At 42.3% G+C, this 18220-nt stretch overlaps 1 protein-coding gene across 1 annotated transcript in view; it reads right to left on the bottom strand.

The window, feature by feature from the left end:
• Window positions 1–5741: 5741 nt before the first annotated feature.
• The window catches only part of GRIN3A (glutamate ionotropic receptor NMDA type subunit 3A), a gene marked incomplete at both ends in the record, with an annotated part of 172011 nt that continues 159532 nt past the window's right edge, over window positions 5742–18220 (bottom strand). The window contains 3 exons of the mRNA XM_080709309.1: window positions 5742–6081; window positions 10431–10507; window positions 12457–12621. Of these exons, the coding sequence (XP_080565435.1) occupies window positions 5742–6081; window positions 10431–10507; window positions 12457–12621 (582 nt within the window). The remainder of the gene's footprint in view (window positions 6082–10430; window positions 10508–12456; window positions 12622–18220) is intronic.

Genomic DNA, 18220 nt, shown 5'->3' with positions numbered 1-18220 from the left:
AAATAAATTGGAAAGTTTTCCTTTCTACCTCTTGTTTTCTTCACTGTTCCTAGGAAAAAATAAGACTTGATATCCTCCCTTAAATGGAGGTCACGTGGGTTTATGTCTGTCTATAATCTGCCTGCTTGATTAAATGATAGCATGGTCATTCTAAAACATCAAAAAGTTACCTTTGCTCACTGTCCTAAAACAAAATGCATGTGACAGCCAGCCCCACCTAGTGGCGAGGATTCTGCCTTTGAGTTTAAAATCCTGGAATGTAAGGCTCTTATCTTTGGGATATGGATCCAATTCAGCATAGTGATATTGCTGCTGCCTTTCTCTCTCCTTTTCTGATAGCTTATTACTCACCTTGTACTTAGTGTTTTCATCATGTTAAACATTTTGAAGTTCCCCAGTTCCTTAGCTGCCATGGTTTCCCAGTACTGGAACTTTGTGTGGTATACTTGAAATGTTTATTACCTTCCACCCAGTCTCCCCCGATTTTCCATATAATACTTTATGTGCATCCCCTTCGTCCCCCATTAGGGATTGACCTTAGTGTCACTTTACCACTGAGCTACATCCCTCTTTTTTTAAAATTTGTGACAGGATCTCAGTAAGCTGCTGAGGCTAGCCTTGAACTCACAATCTTCCTGCCTCAGTCTCCCAAGTAACTGGGGTTACAGGTGTGCACCATGGTGTCTGGCTCTCTATGTGCATTTGTTTACCAGAGTACATGCCATGGGTTGCCACTTTGTGTCTCCCACTGGCCTGAGCTCCATGGGTCCATGGGATCAGATTCTGCTTTTATCTTCCCATCTCAGGCAGATAGCCCAGTGCCTGGCTCACAATAGGCACCCTAAAAGTGAATGACTGAATGATGCACAGCATCCTTGGGTAAGGAGGCAGGTGAATTGAGTTATAGCAGGTTCATATTTTTATGAGATTTGACTTGGTTATATTCCAAAACAACATGTGTGAAAACCTATCAGGCTAGCAGATTCTCTAAGGCAAGAGTGCCAGCAGCTAAAACTGCCTGGGTTGTCAGAGACTGCTGACATGCCTGAAGCAGCAGGACTGCTGAGTGATTTGCAGCTGTGTTTCCACCAGTTCTTGGTTGGACAAGAAAGCTGAGAGAATGGATCCTAAAGCACCATTTATTTTAAAGTGAGACTTAAGGGACTATGGTCTTGAGTTAAATGTACCAGTCCAAGTGCAGCTACTAGCTTCCCTCTCTGTTCTGTGGACTGAGGGTCAGGCTGAGGAATGGACAGGAGGCAGTAAAAGACTAAAGGGGCATTAGAGGGGGATGAGTAAGACAATGACCAGAATACTGACAATACTGTATGGTTGCACTGTCTCAGTATGAATCTCCTGATACTACTATTACTAGCTGTGTGACTGGTGGTTACATAATTTCTGATCCTTGTTATTTTTCACCTATAAAGTAGAGGTCTCATTAGCCTATATCTGAATTACCTGTCTCATGGGGTTGTAATCTTCAGATGAACTGAGGTTATAGCTTATAATAGTTCCCAATAAATGTTAGATACTATTTTACTATCAATTGATAAGGTTCTGAAGGTCTCTGAGATTAGAGATTATACTTGTCCTGTTCACTGTTATGTCTCTAGCATTTGCCATGTAAATGGAAACTACTTAGCAAATGGTTAAATTGCTAGTTGAGGATGAGGGCAGAGTTCTAGAAGTCTGCGAGTGCTGTGTTTTTCCCCTAGAATGTTTCTTTCCGATAAAGCAGCTTCAATTCTAGCTCATGATGCCTGGGCCTTAAGTTTCTCAGAATAACTTATGCTGCTTCCTTGGGGTATCCCAAGGAAACAAGCATATATCATAGCATTAGTCAGTCTCCTATTAAAAAGGAGCAGGTGTCTTAATAGCATTTAAATCCCCAAAGAATGGCAGCAGTGACGTTTCTATCTGAACATTTATTCCACAGTCATAGAAACCGAAGATGGAAAAGACCTGAGGACATCTAGTCCATCCACATGGTTGTACAAGAAAAGTGGCTGGAGCAAAACAGCCCGTCCACTTCATGCTCACAAGACAGCATTTTAGTTCTTGGAGCAGAGCGATTGCACACGTTAAAATGCAGACACAATGCAAATACTCTTCACAAACCTTAGGAAAATACTTAGAAGCACATTATTTTCATAAAACGATCAGTAAGTAAACTAAAGAGCGAAGGAATCCTGGATCAGGTAGATGGTGTAGATGGGCGAAGGGAGGAGTAATTAAACAGGACAGATAGTGACTTTAATGACTAGAAAGCAATTTCTTCTGGATTTTCAGATATGCCTATCAAAATAGGAATTGAGAGGAAAAGAAATTCTAAAGTAGTTTCTTGTTTCTTCACTCTTTACACCAATGAAGTACATAAGTTGCTCCAAGGCTTAATAGACTCAGCACCGACACTATCGAGTCTGCTACCCAGATAACAGTGCCATTCTGTTTGGCTCTTGCACTACTTAAAAGGAAAGCAGCAGCTCCTGAATAGGGGCTGTGCAATGGCAGGATTTATGAATAATGGAGAGTTGCCTCCAGGCACATTAAAGACCTCAAGTGACTGGGGCCTGTGGCTACCTTACTTGGCCATCCTTGTCATTCTTCCAACTGCTTTTTATTTGTTGGAGAAATCTTTATTCTTTACTTGTTGGCGCACACACACTCTGGGGCTCCAATGATTATTTACAGAAACCAAGTAGCCATTTCCGTTCCAGCTCACCCAGTCGTGCTTTATGAATGCTTCCCATGCTGGGGATTTCCGCTTGGAGAATGGACTTGTTTGTCACATTCCAGGTATCCCAGCACCAGAATTTGGAAGAGAAAGGAGGTCTTCCCGATCTCATGAAATGGGAGCCCATGAACGGAGACAAGGTAGCATCCTTAGCTCTAATTACTGAAATCCAACCCTCCACCTGAAGGCTTGTGATGGTTGTGTTTTTGAACCTGGGAGAGGGTGGGGGTTGAGAGCAGAGGTGGAGCAAAACAGAAAAGAGGTTTTCAAGGACCCACCTTTTCATGGAATCTTTACAAATACAACACATTGTTTCACAAATTGCAAAACACTTTTCAATTACTACCATTTAAAAAAGAAAAAAAAAAAACCCATTGTTACTTAACATGAAGACTGCTTCATTTCACCACAAGCAATTATGATTCATTTTTACCCAGGATATGGGAGTGTTTCAGACAATCTTGGCAGCAGGACACCTGCCTTCACCTCCTGCTGCTCCTGCTGTGTCCTGGCCACAGTGTTGGCCGGGTCGTCCCTCAGAAGACTTTTGAGGAGCGTGCACTGGTCCTCTACTGTGTGGACAGACAGGGTGGTCTGGCTTGTGATTACAACTGCTCAGAATGCCTCAGTAGAGAAGCTTAAGGTAAACCTGATATACAAAAATCCAAACTTACAAAACAGATTCATTAAGGGGTAATTAATTGCATTACAAAAGGGTTCTTTACAAAAGAATTCATCTCTGGGTTCCCTTAATAGCCAGCTTCTCAAGTACAGTTAGAATAGTAGATGAGTTACAAAAATGTCCGTGTACAACATGAGGAGCATGGCTGTTAACACGAATTGAGGTACACCTGTACACCATCCCCCATGCTGCACAGATGTTCAGGGTACACAGAGCACGAGGGAGAGTCTCTAAGTATCCTTAGTTCTTGTAGAGGGGTGGGGATGTCTAAGGGGCATAATCTTCCCAAAACAGCTACAAACCTACTTCTGGGTTTGGGGTGAGACTGGGGGTGGGTACTTCAAAGCAAATTGTCTTTTTCTGGTTTTGGGGGCTTACCTGACCCCTCGTTGTTGAATTGTCTCATCTGTGAGGTTGGGGAAGTCTTAACTTGAGAGCCCACCCACCTCCTTTTTCAGTATCTTAGTTTATCTGTACTCCTGGGTTTTCTCAGTCAATTAACTAGTTGCTAAAGTGTTAGTGTTATTTTCCCCTGGGGGACTGGGTAGCTCTAGGAAATGCAGACGTTGTACATCAAAGTAGAGGACTTAGCCGCCTTTCTAATGATCTGCATACTACTTGGCACAGTGCTATGAACTCACCTTAGACATTCAAAATGACTAGGGTGGAGAAATAAGCACTGAAGAAAAATCAATAGTGGATAAATAAGGAAATCTAGTCCTAGATGGCACCCCGGGGTCAAGGTGGGGATGTGGAAGGTTGAATCAGCAGAAATACCCTGAAGTTAAAAAAAAAAAGCTCTCAAAAAGACTCCTCTCACTTCTCCCCAATGCACTCGCACAGGGCAGCTGAACTTCTAAAGCAAGGCTTCTCCATGAATACTCTAGGACCACCTGTGTGTGTTCTGGGGTGTTGGTTGGCAACAGGGCCCTCTAGACTCTCCCTCGCCCTGGGGAAGGGCCCAGCATCAGCCTGTCATCAGCATTCTGACCTTTGGTCCCTTAGGTGATTCTTATCTATGCTAACATTTGGGAACTGAAGTTCTGGAGTCCCCATGTTCTTGTCCTTTTTGCACGTCCAAGCAGCGTGCTGGGCAGAAGATGCCAAGGGGCACCTGGGTTACATACACCAATCTCTGGGGGCATTAAATGGAGGCTGGAGGGTATTCATAAGGACCAAGGCCTGTTCTCAGCTCCTCAGAGATGAGTGGGTGTGCTGACTTGGGGATAGGAGACTGACTTGGCAGATATCTAGGAAGATAATGCAAAGCGCAGGGCAGACTCTGAATTTGGAAGCTTGTTATGTTCACAGGCTCGAGGTTTATTTGGGGGACTCTTGTGTCTAAGAGACAGGTGGCTGCTGACCTAGAATGTGGTATGCAGAACATGTGCCTTAACCCAGAGGGCCAGCTCATGTACCCAGTTGCAGGCCATAAGCAGGGATGTCCAGGTTCCTCCTAAGGCTACAACCTCACTTTGCTGTTTTCTCCTTCATTTCCTTCATAAAAGGCACATACTGTAGTGGAGATACTTCGAAGTATTGACCTATTCATCTCTTAGTCAAATTCTCTTTCTGGTCCAGAGCTTTTGTTCTGAAAGCCTGGTGTGCCTTTTTAATGCCTTTATCGCCTGTCCTAGTTCCCACTCCCACATCCCTGTGGCCTTTCATAGTGGCATGTGAAAATGTTCCTACTAAATGTTAGCCAGGATGGGGGTCAGAGATCCAGAACCTTCTTGAGAACATGGCTCTTGCCTGATCCAGTCAACCCTCACCTGCAGAAATACTGTGTTCAATTACTATTTGAGTATCTCCTCTCCCCCAAGTTTCTCTCACTCTTACCCTGCTCCCCTTTCAGAATGTAGGAACAAAACTAGATTGGGGAGTTGTATCAAAAGGTACAACCCTGGATAATTCTATGTTAATTATTAAAATCAACAACCCAGTAAGACACAGGTATGAGTAACACTTTCATTCTTGTTGATAGTGCAGAGAAAGGGCTAGAAACCAGAACTCTTACTTGGTACCTGGTGAAAAGGTTAGCAGGAGCTGGGGTGTCTGGATATTCACAGGTCCCTCACATGGGGCTTACTTCTGACTAACTTCAGACTCCTGCTAGGAAACAGATTCTTACCCTGGAGACCTGGGGGCGAGCTTAGGAAAAGCTGCTGCTGGGCGTTGTCTGGGGAGAGCAGGCGTGACCTCTAAAGGCCTAGACCTCAGCCTCCCCACACCTTTGTCAGTCCTTACAGAAGAGCAGTACAGAGGGCTCGTTACTCAAGGGCTCGGGAACATCAGGAGCTGCAAGGGGAGCAGCCTGATGGCCTAGGACTCACAAGTCCGGTTTGTCCTTTGATACTCCTCCAGCTCTGTTTTCCTGCTCACAGCCAGCTGCAGCTCCTGGCGGATCACCTGAATCTGCTTCTCCAGCTCCGAGAGTTCCTGCACCACTGAGTTCCGGGCTACATTGAGGGAGTCTGCTTTCCCATTGGTGGTCAGCGAGGCCGGGAGCTCTCTTCTCCTTGGGGGAAGAGGGATGTCCTGGTGGGTCCGGATGCTCAGTGGGTTTTGTCCCCCCTCGTCACTAAATATGTATTTTCGTTGGCTGTCATGACTCAGATTGGAAGTATTCCACACCATGAGCTGACGGGGGCCCAAGTTGGACCTAGGAAACAAAGAGATGGTTCAGACTCCCTTCTGCAGCCTCCAGTGCTCTTCTCCATTTGTTGGCCCTTTCCCGTGTAAACAATGCAAAGCTGGGTATGTATTTAGAGGTGAAGTCACAAAGCCGGGCACTGATGGCCTGCTAGAGTGTTATGGGGATCATAGGAGCCATGAGCTCTCAATGGAACTTCAAGGTCTTATCATGTCTTAAGGTGCTCTGAAACTGGAATGGGCTATCATATGATGGAATAAGGTATGGCACATTTTTTTATGAAGAACCATAGGTGCCTTTTAATTCCCATCCTGCAGGCAAAGCTCAAAAGTAGCACTGCTTTAAAATACCGTTTGACTGTCAAGGTGACACTTTAGTAAGAGTGATAAATCTGCTTACTCTCATGTTGGGCTAAGCATCAGCTTGCTGATGTATATTACTGTATGGTTTATCTTTAATTCCACAGGGCCATGCTGATGTTTACTACTGGATTTGGGTGAGAATAAAAGCATATAAACCATAGGTTTTAGCAAAGTGTTTCTTACTACAGAGATGAATTTATGTAGGTTCAGAATCATAGGTCAAGTCTGCTTAAAAAAAATCCCAAGAAGGTCTCAGGGCCTTGCTCAGATCATGAAAGTCAAATAGAAATGGATTTGCAGTTCTCTTGTATTGTACCACCTACCACCATTGTGGAGAAGTGGCTATAGATAGTAAGAAAGTTATTGCTAGACAGGTTCAGAATGAAAGTGATCTTGCTTTTGAAATACACTTTGACAGTTGGATGCAATGAGAGGTTTCTCATTATAAGAACAGATTCGAACCCTAAGCATGTAGCTGCTGATTTCTTCTACCCTAAGAGGAGGAGAAAAAGTAGAAGGAGGAGGAGAAAGAACAGACAGAGGAGGAGAAGGATTATTTGCACTCTGCCATAGGAAAAAATGCAATAGAAACATCCTACTAAATCCTGTGTTTTTGTGCCCATCCACATAACTGAATCAACTTTATTCCTGGACTCTTACTTGTCAGGGGAAAAACAGAGAGGATTTAGAGGGAGAAGGGTACAGGGAGGGTTACTCAAGTCTTGATGCAGTTACATGATTGAGAATGATGACACAGGCCTTAATAAGATGATTATGTGCTGCTCTGCCTGGGGGTAGATTGCAAAAGTGGTCTAATCCTTCAGTCCTCCTTTCTTCCATAATGAGACTTTGCTGCTCATCCCTACCAGGATGTGGAGTCTGTTTACTCTCTCTATGAAGGAGGACTGGTTTTATGCCTTGTTTTGGCCAGTTCTGAAACTAAGCTTGCACACTGCCATTCTCTCTCAGACCCCTGTTGCTACAATGTGAAGAAGTCCCCATTAGCCTGCTGGATGATGGCAGATCATGTGGAGAGTCCTCAGTCTCCCCAGTTCACCAGCTGAGCCCCACGATAGACCAGGCAGCCTTTAGCTGCTTTCGCCCTCTCCCCAGGTTGGCTGCAGACACATGAGCAAGCCTCGCTCAAATCAGCCAAGTCTGGTACAAATCAGCCAACTGTACAGCTGACTCATAAATTGGTCAGTAAATCACTGTTGCTGAAAACATTACGTTTTGGGATGGTTTCTCACACAGCAAAAAACGACTGCAACATGCCCCAGGCCATTAAAGCGCACAAACACCCCACACAAACTGCCCTATAGCTCTTTAACATTTCTTTTAGTTTGTCTCCTTAATGAGCAGAAAGTACCAGAACTTAGTTCTCCTATGTTTTGGGCTAGGTAAAAGTTCTATAGTGATTCCACTTACAGCGCCACTGACATTAGACAATCAGAGAGAAGACACAGTTATAACTTTTTAAGCCTTCAAGTTCTATGTTGAATAAGTGATTACATATTATCTACAAATGTCTTGCAACATCCACATTTTTAAACCTCTGCATCAAATAAAAATGGAGCAACATCTGCTTCTGTACTATGGCTCCAAGTTTCTCTAAGCTGTCCCTCAAGCTTATATGTCAACAATTCATTTCATTTCTTTTCTTTCATTCATTCAATAAATATGAAGCATAAGGAAGGAGGTGAGATTGCATCAGGCATGAGAATTTACATAGATATTCTTCCAAGAAAAGAGAGAGTATTTTCAAGCCAGCAGACCTAACTCCAGTACCATAGAATGATTGAGAGTGGAGAAAACCTGAGCGTAGAGAGGCTATTCATTTTATTGGACTACCTAGGCAATTCCAGAGTCAGTTAAATAGAGATTGCCACTCTGATTATCTCTAGGGCTTTGAATATCTACCTGGGATATAATATAGGAGAATAAACAAAAACCGGACTCTTCTGTGACAAACTCTAGTTGCTAATATCTAGTTGCTCTGTTAATTGACGTGTGGCTTCACCTATAAACGGGAGGAGACAAATGTTAAGTGTAAGATACAGTGTCCAACTAGAAGGAATGAGTGTGTTATACTCAGTAAGGGTTAGGCTGAGCTTTGTATTGATCAGTCTTGAGTATTTAACACTAAAAATGAGCAATGCAGCTTGTGTGGAACAATTATGCAACACTGAGTTTCAGTGCTCCACCGGACCTTTCAAGAGATATGACAGCAGTGTGAACCCACTCATTATGCCTGAAAAATCACTGATGTAGGAAGGTGAGCACAGGAATTGTGGGCCCTTAACACAGCTCTCATTCATAACAGAATAAAGAAATAGACAGTGTGACTTTGTTTTTGTGGCTTCTGTCTCCTCTGGGGCTGTTGAAGTCCCTTCTTTCCACGTTCCATCCAGCTCATCAAAATCATTTTTCTCATCTTTTAAGGCTTCTTTCCAGCCAGAAAGTGCTTCCTGCCCCCTCTCAGTCTTTGAGATTCTGCTGTCATAGAGCTAGTCTCTTAGTGACAAGCTGTACTAATGAGGTCACAGCTATGAGGATGCAGTCTGCCATAGCTCCTTCTCAAGGAAGGGAATCTGCCAAGGAAAGTGGGTAAGCCAAGCGAACAGAGTGCGCTTTGGCTCTCATTGAGGTGAGAGATACGAATAAGAATCACATCACAGCTGGAGATGGGATCGCTGGGCTTCCTGTTTCTATTATTGCTAGAAAACAAATGTTTTGTCATCGTAAGACTTTATCTTTGTTGTTAGGTCTTCTGTGTTCTTCTTGTTAAAAATTTATGTTAAAATAATTATGGAAAAAAATCGCTGTCAAGTGACATGGAGCAGCTGTGCCCTGATTAGTCTACAGCTTGTCGCTAACTGTCTCTCAGGATGCTGTGGGAATACTGCAGACTGAGAGGGGGCAGGGAGCATGCTCTGGCTGAAAGACACTGTCAGAGGCAAGGGAGATGATTCTGACATGCTGGGTACAACCTAGAGAGAAGGGATAGCATCAGCCCCAGAGGAGACTCCGGCGTTAAAAACAAAACAAACAAGACATGCTGTCCACCCTTTTTCTTGTTACAAGAGATGTGTCAGATTCCAAACCGCCCAAGAAAGCAGAACTTTGAGATGAGCTAGGCCATAGATAGCAGAGTTGCTTAGAGTGAAGCCCTTGGCTGAGGCCTCTGGGCATCTGAACCATAAGTTACAGGCGCAGAGGTCACCAGGATCCGCATCCTAATGCTCTGACATCTTCAGTCACCATGGGCTGGCTGCATGAAGGCGTGGGGGTTCCATTTTCAGCTGTCTTTGATGTGGTCAATACACGTTACTTCCTATTAGTGAAGGGCTCTTTTCTAAGGACTTGGACAAGTGTCAGGAAATAGATTAGGCAGGGCATGTCTTTGCAGATTTCAAATATTCCTAAGTGCTAGAAAGGAGTGGGGAGTAGAAACATGCCCCAAAGACAATGTCACATGAAATTAATCACCTGCAATGCTCATCAATTTTAATGTGTATTTTGATAGCAGTAGCTAATATTGATTAGTCACTTGCTTAGTCATTAGGGCCTTACATGTATTACCTTACTTAATCCTCACAACAAGACTAGGAAGTGGGGATTCTTTTTATCTTAGTTTCACAGCTGAGGAACTTGAGGCCCACTGAGGTTAACTCACTTGCCAAGGCCACATATATTGTTGAAGGTTAGAGACAGGATTGAATATTGGATATTCAGATAGTTGACTTCAGAGTCTACTCCTGCATTTTTAACCATGACAATATTCTTATGCTGTGTTTCTGTGTCCATATATGTATATAGATTTATTTTTATTTTATTCTGTCTGAAACCACATGTATTTATATAAATTTTATCAACAATTGGTCTGATATAATCAGAATGATTAGTTAGCTATAACTTCTTTTTGAACACAGAGTTTCAGTTATATCTCTAAGCTTTTAAGGAGTACAAAGACATCTGGCATTGGCCTCTTCTTACCTTTTTTCCACACGTTTGGTCTTGAAACGCTGTTGCTTTTCTTCTACAAATGATGTGTTTAATGCTCTATGCAATCTCTGGTGGAAAGAACAGATCCACAGGGGGTGATTACTAGAAATGCATGGGTCAGAAGATAAAGTACTGCTTGAGATTTAATGGAGTATCTAGTCACTACTAACTTTGGCTTTTTAACCAAATTTCCAGAATGCTTGAAACTATATCAACATTCATCCCCAAACCTCTAAAAAGTAAAAATTCTAATTATAGATTATTCTTCTTAGAGGGGGAAAAGTGTGATTTTACTGAAAGCTGAGAAATGCTTTGGACTGTAAAATAATATGTGATGGAAAGTACTATCATAATTCACATGTAGCAAAAGGCCTTGTTCAGTTACTAAAGATGAGTCAAAACTTGTCTGAAGTTCTTGGTAACCAAAACAAAGAAGGGAAGCAGGACTCTGAGAATTAAACTAATCATGTTAGAAAACCATAAAGAAGATCACTTGTCCATGGAGTTCTCCCAGGAGATCAAATAGTTCCCAAAGAAAGTAGAAAGAACAGGGTTCAACTGTACCAAAACAATGATAGTAGACTATCTAGGAAAAAAAAATGCCCTGCGTGAAGCACAGGTATGAACCACCATGCCTGGTTTTTATTTATTTATTTATTTATTTATTTATTTATTTATTTATTTATTTATTTATTTGTGGTACTGGGGTTCCTGGAAGCCCTTCTATCTCTGGGCTACACTCCCAGACCTATTTTATTTTTGGAAACAGGGTCTCTTATGCCAGCACGGCTGGCTTCGAACCTGTGTGATCCTCCTGTCTCTGCCTCCCAAGCACAGGGATTACAAGCGTGCGCCACCACGCCCGGCGCTTGGTTTTTAAAAATAGGTGACTTCTACCTGTAATTCTAGTACTTGGGAGGCTGAGACAGGAGAATTGCAGATCCAAGGCCAGCTTCAGTTAACTTAGTAAGGCCCTCAGTAACTTAGTGAGACCCTGTTTCACAATTAAAAAATAAAATAGAAGCTGGTCGTGGTGGTACATGCCTATAATCCCAATACTTGGGAGGATGAGACAAGACGTTCACAGGTTTGCTGTCAGCCTCAGCTACTTGGTGAGGCACTTTGCAACTTAGTGAGACCCTGTTTCAAAATAAAGAATAATAATAAAAAATAGGGATAGGCATGTAACTCGAAGGTGGAATGCCCCCGGGTTCAATCACCAGTACCATATTTAAAAAAATATGTACTAACAAAACAAGTAGACCACAAGAGAATAGATGGATGGGGTGAGAACTGGGGAATGGGCAGCCTTGTTGGTGACCCAGGGCAAAATGGAGGCAGGAGGGATCCCAGCACTGGGGGAACAAGGGAGCCCTCCTGCCTCATGGTGGCCAGATGAAACCACTCTATCTGCTGCAGACTCTTCATCATAAGATGCTTTCTGACACCCCTTTGGCTCTCCATGTCAATTTCTTACAGGGAGAGATAAACAACTGAGTATGTCCCGCATGGTTGGGCTGTCTTCACTTTTGTTTTCCCTGTAAATCCATGTGTTGGTGTCTGGATTACACAAAAGAACTGTGGTTCTATGGAGCTTGGCCTCTGCACCACGGGCTAAGGGTGCCCTCAAGCCTCTTGACCAGAGGGGAAAAAAGGGGACTGGGGTTAAACAGAGGGAGGCACCTGAAGGGGAACAGAGACTTCAATGAATGGGTTTCAATTCTGGCAAGAAACAAATCTGTGGGAAACACATTTTTCATACCATCTCTTCAGAGTATCACTGTTAAGTGAAACTTGGTTAAAAACAGTTCTGTTTTGAGCAGCAGTGGAGGGTTATAGGAAAGGAAGGAACACCAAGATGGCTTAATTTAGGGGGAAGGTGAATTAATGAGCTAGAAAGAAATCCATCTTCTAGTTGACAGTCCGACACCACCCTTGTTCTCTTGGCTCGGGATCCTCCCACTCCCGGGAACTCTGAGGTTTAAGAACGTGGGAACTAGACACCTGTGACACTCACCTGGCTGGTGTGCAGCCAGTATTGCAGTTTGGATTTGTTTTTGATTCGCGGCAGCAGCAGCCGGTACACTATGTGCTCCCCTATGGTTGTCAGGATGGACAGACCAAATCCAATGCACAGCAGCACGAAGAGTCCAGAGAAATGTTTGACGCCCATTTGCAGAGTCTGTGACAAAACAGGAAAGGCCGTGAGTGCCACACTCCACCTGAACCATTGCTTATTCGCTTTCTCTTTATAAGACCCAATTTTTGTTTTGTTTTGTTTTGTTTTGTGGACTCAAGGAAAGGTGGAGACGGTTCCTCCCTGTGTGCTCAGTGACCTTCACAGGACTCCACTGTGAAAGGAGTCAGCCAGCCCTGCACTGAGGGCTGCTGGAGAGCACAATCCCTGGGGGGGCTATTTAATATGAATCTCTTTGTGTGAATAATACTGGAGTTGTGCCAAGGCCTGGGCGTGAACCACTATATGGTCTCTTAGAAATAAAAAGAGCTATTTGAATTTTATATATTAGAACACTGAATGGCTAGGAAAGAAAGAGACTCTCACAGGAACAGAAATGAGTGGATTCAAGGGACGAAGAGATGAGTTCAGTAATTTTGGAATTTAGACCTGACAGGAAGCATAGAGATCATCCAGTTTGAGGCCTTTATTTCATAGAGAAAGGAAATGGAACAAAAAGTTGCAGTAAGCTGAGCTAGTCCACAAAATGAGGTTGCCATGGAGGAGAAAGAAAAGGAGCTTATTATTTGTTGGTTGCTAATGTTGTGCCAGGTTTCTTGTGTTGGGACAAGTATCATAACCCCTATTTCTTACTTAAGGGACCATAGTATGTGAGGCCTTGGATGCCATGCCAAGGAGCCTGGGCATTATTTTTTTGATATAAGTTTTTGGTTGTCATTATCATTAATAACTATTCAACACTTAATATGTGTAAGGTATATAGTTCTGAGCATTTTATCAATGTAGCAAATGACCTCATCTTCATAACAACCTAAGATGTAGGTCCTGCCACTATTTTTATTTTATAAGTGAAGAAACAGCAATAAAGAAGTTCATTAGCTTGTCTAGGGTCGCATAGCTAGCAAGAGAGCTGAGACTCAAATTCCTGCAGCCTGCAGAGCCCTGCTTGTCACTGTCTTGTTTGTCTGACATGAGTGCGCCTTCTGTTCTCTTGAAGGGGTTTCCTTTATTTCATTTTTCCCACCTCTACCCACTCCAGTCCTGGAGAAACAACTGACCAGGCATGGTCTGGGCACTGGGTATGGTGGAGGTCTAACTGAGGAGAGGACTCAGAGGTGGAGCTTGGCTCATTCTTTTTTCTTCCTCATATGATAGGTCTTCAGGCAGTGGCTGAGAATCAAAGATCAGCATGAGGATCGCTAGCTAAGGAAAGCTAAGAGCTGAGCAGAGGTTCAGAGCTCTAGGAGAATGAGACACAAGGCAGGAAAACTAGGCAGATGGCTTGGAATACAGGCAAAGGAGGCATGCTGGTCTAGAAGAGGGTTTGGTGAACAGGTGTCCTGGGCCCTGAGGGCAACCCAGGTACCAGGCCCTTTCTTGGAACATCTCTGTACAAGTTGTGATCAATTATATAAATCTGACCTCTGGAAAGTACATATAAATGTGTTTGAATATAACCCTTGGTATCTATTGTAATGTGAATAGGATAAGGCAACTAGAAGAATTCAATGATTTATTATTGCTATGGATAAATAAAGAACTAGAAAACTTCATTCCAGACTTTAACACTAATATCATCAAACATTCAGTAAAACACTAAAGAGCTGGGCACTACTTTCTCGTAAGATGTTGCCAAGATGAGGAAGAAAAACAACTTACAGTGAGCCAGGCCGCCTTTGTTCGCATGGCTTCTCCCTCTCTTTCTGTGTGTAACAATAATCAGTCTCATTCCTGTTTCCCTTTGATTACCTCAGTAATAAATAGGCTATATTCGGTTTATATTACACAATTCCTTCTTTAAATTTCTACTGTTTACACCCACATATTAATAGATTAATAGAGGCAGTTATGCTTCTTTATTAGGCATTTAATGTGTGTGCCAAATGCCATATGTGCATATTATGATCCTGTAATAACCCTGCAAGTTAAGTATTATTATCTTCATTTCACATTTGAGCAGAAGAAGGCTCATAGAGATTAATTACATTATCTAGGATCATACACGCCAATGTGGCAGGGAGTCAGGCTGTGGATACAGGACTGTGTGAAGTCCAAACCTTCACTACCTGTCAAGCAAACACCACTTACTGGGGTCCTTTACTGTCTGAATTCCCGTTGGCTATTCACTGTACCTACTTGCAAAAATTTTTTTTGGTTCAAAAACTCAGCACCTGTATGTCACTATCAACATGCATTACATTATGATGTGTGACTAAAATGCACCAATAAAAGCATATTAAAAAAAACAAAAAATATTTTAAAAAATCTCAGCATCTAGCTAGGCTTGGTGGTGCATGCTTGTAATTCTACTACCTGGGAGGTAGAGACAGGAGAATCTCAGGTTCAAGGCCAATCTCAGCAACTTACTGAGAACTTGCTTCAAAAAAAAAAATAAAATAGCATTGAGGGTGTAGTTCATAAGTAGAATGCTCCTAGGCTAAATCACCAACACCACAAAACAAACAAACAAAAATGGCTATAACAAAACAAAAACAAAACTCAGTATCTGAACTGAAAATCTACTATATTCTGCCTATAAGCACCAACCAAGATTTTTAAGTTGTATTTAAGTCTGAGGGGTAAGATGTTTAGCTGCAGTTATAACTTGGCCTTTCTTAACCTAGCATCATGTTCTTAAAACATGCTTTGCATTTTATAAGTCTATCTACCCCACATCATCAAGCAAAAGCCTTTATTTCTCATGAAATGGAACTTGTTGAACTTGACATTCATCATTGGTCAGAGGAAGAAGAGAAGCAATGAAGAGTCAATGTTAATTTTTAAAATAAATGTTCTCAGCTGGGCGTGGTGGTGCACGCTTGTAATCCCAGCACTCGGGAGGCTGAGACAAAAGGATCACTGTTCTCAGCCTCAGCTACTTAGTGAGGCCCTCTGCAACTTAGTGAGACCCTGTTCCAAATAAAGAATAAAAAATAGGGCTGAGGGTATAACTTGGAGGTAAAATGCTCCTGGGTTCAATCCCTAGTACTGGAAAAAAAAATGTTCTCAACCCACTGCTTTGTCTGCAGCTCCATTTAGTAGTGCAGGCACACACTTTCCAGAGCCTCTACATCAAGGAAAGGAAATTGCCATGGACAAGACTTAAGCAGTTTTACTTAGTCTTTGACAAGTTTCCTCCATCTCAGGCAAGTCTCTATTCAGTAAATAATCATTCAAAAAATGGTCTTGCTTGTATATTGTTTGAAGTATTTTCTATTTTATTTATTTTTTTGGTGGTACTGGGGTTCCTGGAAACCCTTCTACCTCCGGGCTACACTCCCAGACCTATTTTATATATCGATATTTTTATTTGGAAACAGGGTCTCTTAAGCCAGTGTGGCAATCCTCCTGTCTCTGCCTCCCAAGCGTGGGGATTACAAGCGTGCACCACCATGCCTGGCTTGAAGTGTTTTTTATAATCACATTTAATACTTTTTTGTTAATCCACATTAGTAAATATTCATTGCACTGTGGAGGTAAAACATAGTTTGTATCTGATATCAAACTCAGCATGCTACACCCAGGAACACCCATTAAATAAGCACTAAAGGCTTGGTATTGTAAATCCTTTATATTATGCAGAAATCGTGGTAGATTGTCATGTAAAACAATCTATGCATTTTGCGTTAGGTATGAAACAGCAGAGGTGTTTAAATGTATTTTAGTGATATTTTTAGGTAAACTGATTGGAGTTCTGGGATGTGGTAGAAATAATTCATGATTTTTCCCATTTAAAATAATGGGATGGGGGCTCATATCCTCTGGAAATTCACATTTCTAGAAACAAACAAGATTCAGATAAAGGGAGATGTATGTGCTGTCAAATGTGTGGGTTCTGCCCAGATCAGCAACACTCCAGTAAGATGTAGAGGCCAAAATCACCAGTTTTGTTGTTGCCCAAACCCTGCTTTGCATCCCGGTCAAATGTGGGCACTTGAAACACCTGAGAGCTGGCTGGATAAGTAACTAGTTCTCGAGTGTCTAGCAAGAAATGCAATTAAAGTCTTTCACTCATCATTTGCCTTTGATGTTACTGATTGAGTCCTGTGTAACTATCTTTCTTCCGTCTCAGTCTACTCCTTCCAACATGTAGCAACCAGTCAGTTTCTCTGGTTCTCTACACATACTCATTGCTTCTAATTCTTCTCTCATTCACTCTTGGATGCCCTCCAATCAGACGTGTAGCCCCTGATCTAATCACCTCTCAGACAACTCCTGTCAGTCTTCAATGACCTTCATATTGTCAAATCTAATAGTCAATTTTTACCTTATTCATGTCTCCACTGCTTGGGTGCTGCTGATTGTTTCATCCTCTTTGATATATCTTTATCACTTTGTGTTTGGGAGATAACCCTTCTCTCATGGTTCCACCTCCATTTCCTTTGCTGTTCCTCCTCATCTTTCTGAGCAGAACAGTGGCATACCTTCAATTCCTTGCTGTCCTCACGTTCTCATCCAGACTATGGCTGTAAATACCATCTTATACGCAATGATTCCCAAGAACTGGGAGCTTTCATTCCTCAACTCTTTACTCAATTGCTCTATTTGGGTATCTAATAGCTATTTGAAACTTAACACATCAAAAGCAAACTCCTTTTATCTTCTCTTTTCCTCCTTCTGCTGCTTCTTTTTGATACTAGGGATGGAACTCAGGGGCTTTGTATCTCTCAGCTGCACCCTCAGCCCCCTTTTTTTTTTATTGCTTTTGAAACAGGGTCTCACTAAGTTGCTGAGGCTGGTTTTGAATCTGAGACATCCTGTCTCAGCCTCCCAAGTACTAGGATTATAGGCATAAACCACCATGCCTGGTTTGGAAAGCTCCCAATTTTTTCTCTAAAACTTGTTCCTCATTTAGTCTTTCTCATTTCAATAAAACCCTGTCTTTGCATTTGTTCAGGGCAAAAACTGTGGAGTCATCTTTGACTCCTCTCTTGCTCTAGCATGCTATACCTCATATGTCTATAAAACACTGTGGACCTGACCTTCAGAGTAGATCCATAGTCTAATGAGTTTCCACCACCTCCATCAACAACGTTGTTTCAAGACATCATTACCTCTCACCTAGATTATTGAAATAGGTTTCTAATTGCTTTCCCTAGCTCTTCAGTTTGTTTTCTATATGGCTGCCAGAATGATCATCACATGTTTGTCACTCCTGTTTGCAAGGCCCAGCAATGAGTTTTCATCTCATGCATTGTAAATTTCAGTCTTCTGATAGGCTACGGCCTTCCATGATGTAGACCCACACTTCCTAACTCCCCATTCTGCCCCCTGGCTTGTTCACTCTGCTCTGCCACTTGGGCTTCCTCATTGTTTGTTAAAACCATCAAGAAAATTGCTGCTGGAGGGCCTTTTCATTTTCTGTTTTCTGTCTGTAAGTTATTTTGCCAAGAATCAATATTGTTTCTTCCCACATTTTCTTCAAGTCTCTGCTCAAACTCACCTATCAATGAAGTCCCCCCTCATGTTAGTGGCTAAAAAGGCAAATCCTGTTCTTTTTCTCTCTCTCGGAAAGCTTATTTTTATCCTACTTTATTTTTTGGACATATGCATATATATAACATATATTATAACATATTTATGT

Source organism: Muscardinus avellanarius (genome assembly GCF_963383645.1).
Source record: "Muscardinus avellanarius genome assembly, chromosome: 13".
Lineage (NCBI taxonomy): Eukaryota > Metazoa > Chordata > Mammalia > Rodentia > Gliridae > Muscardinus > Muscardinus avellanarius.
Note: the sequence above shows the minus strand (reverse complement) of the source record. Positions and strands in the feature narration are given on the sequence as shown.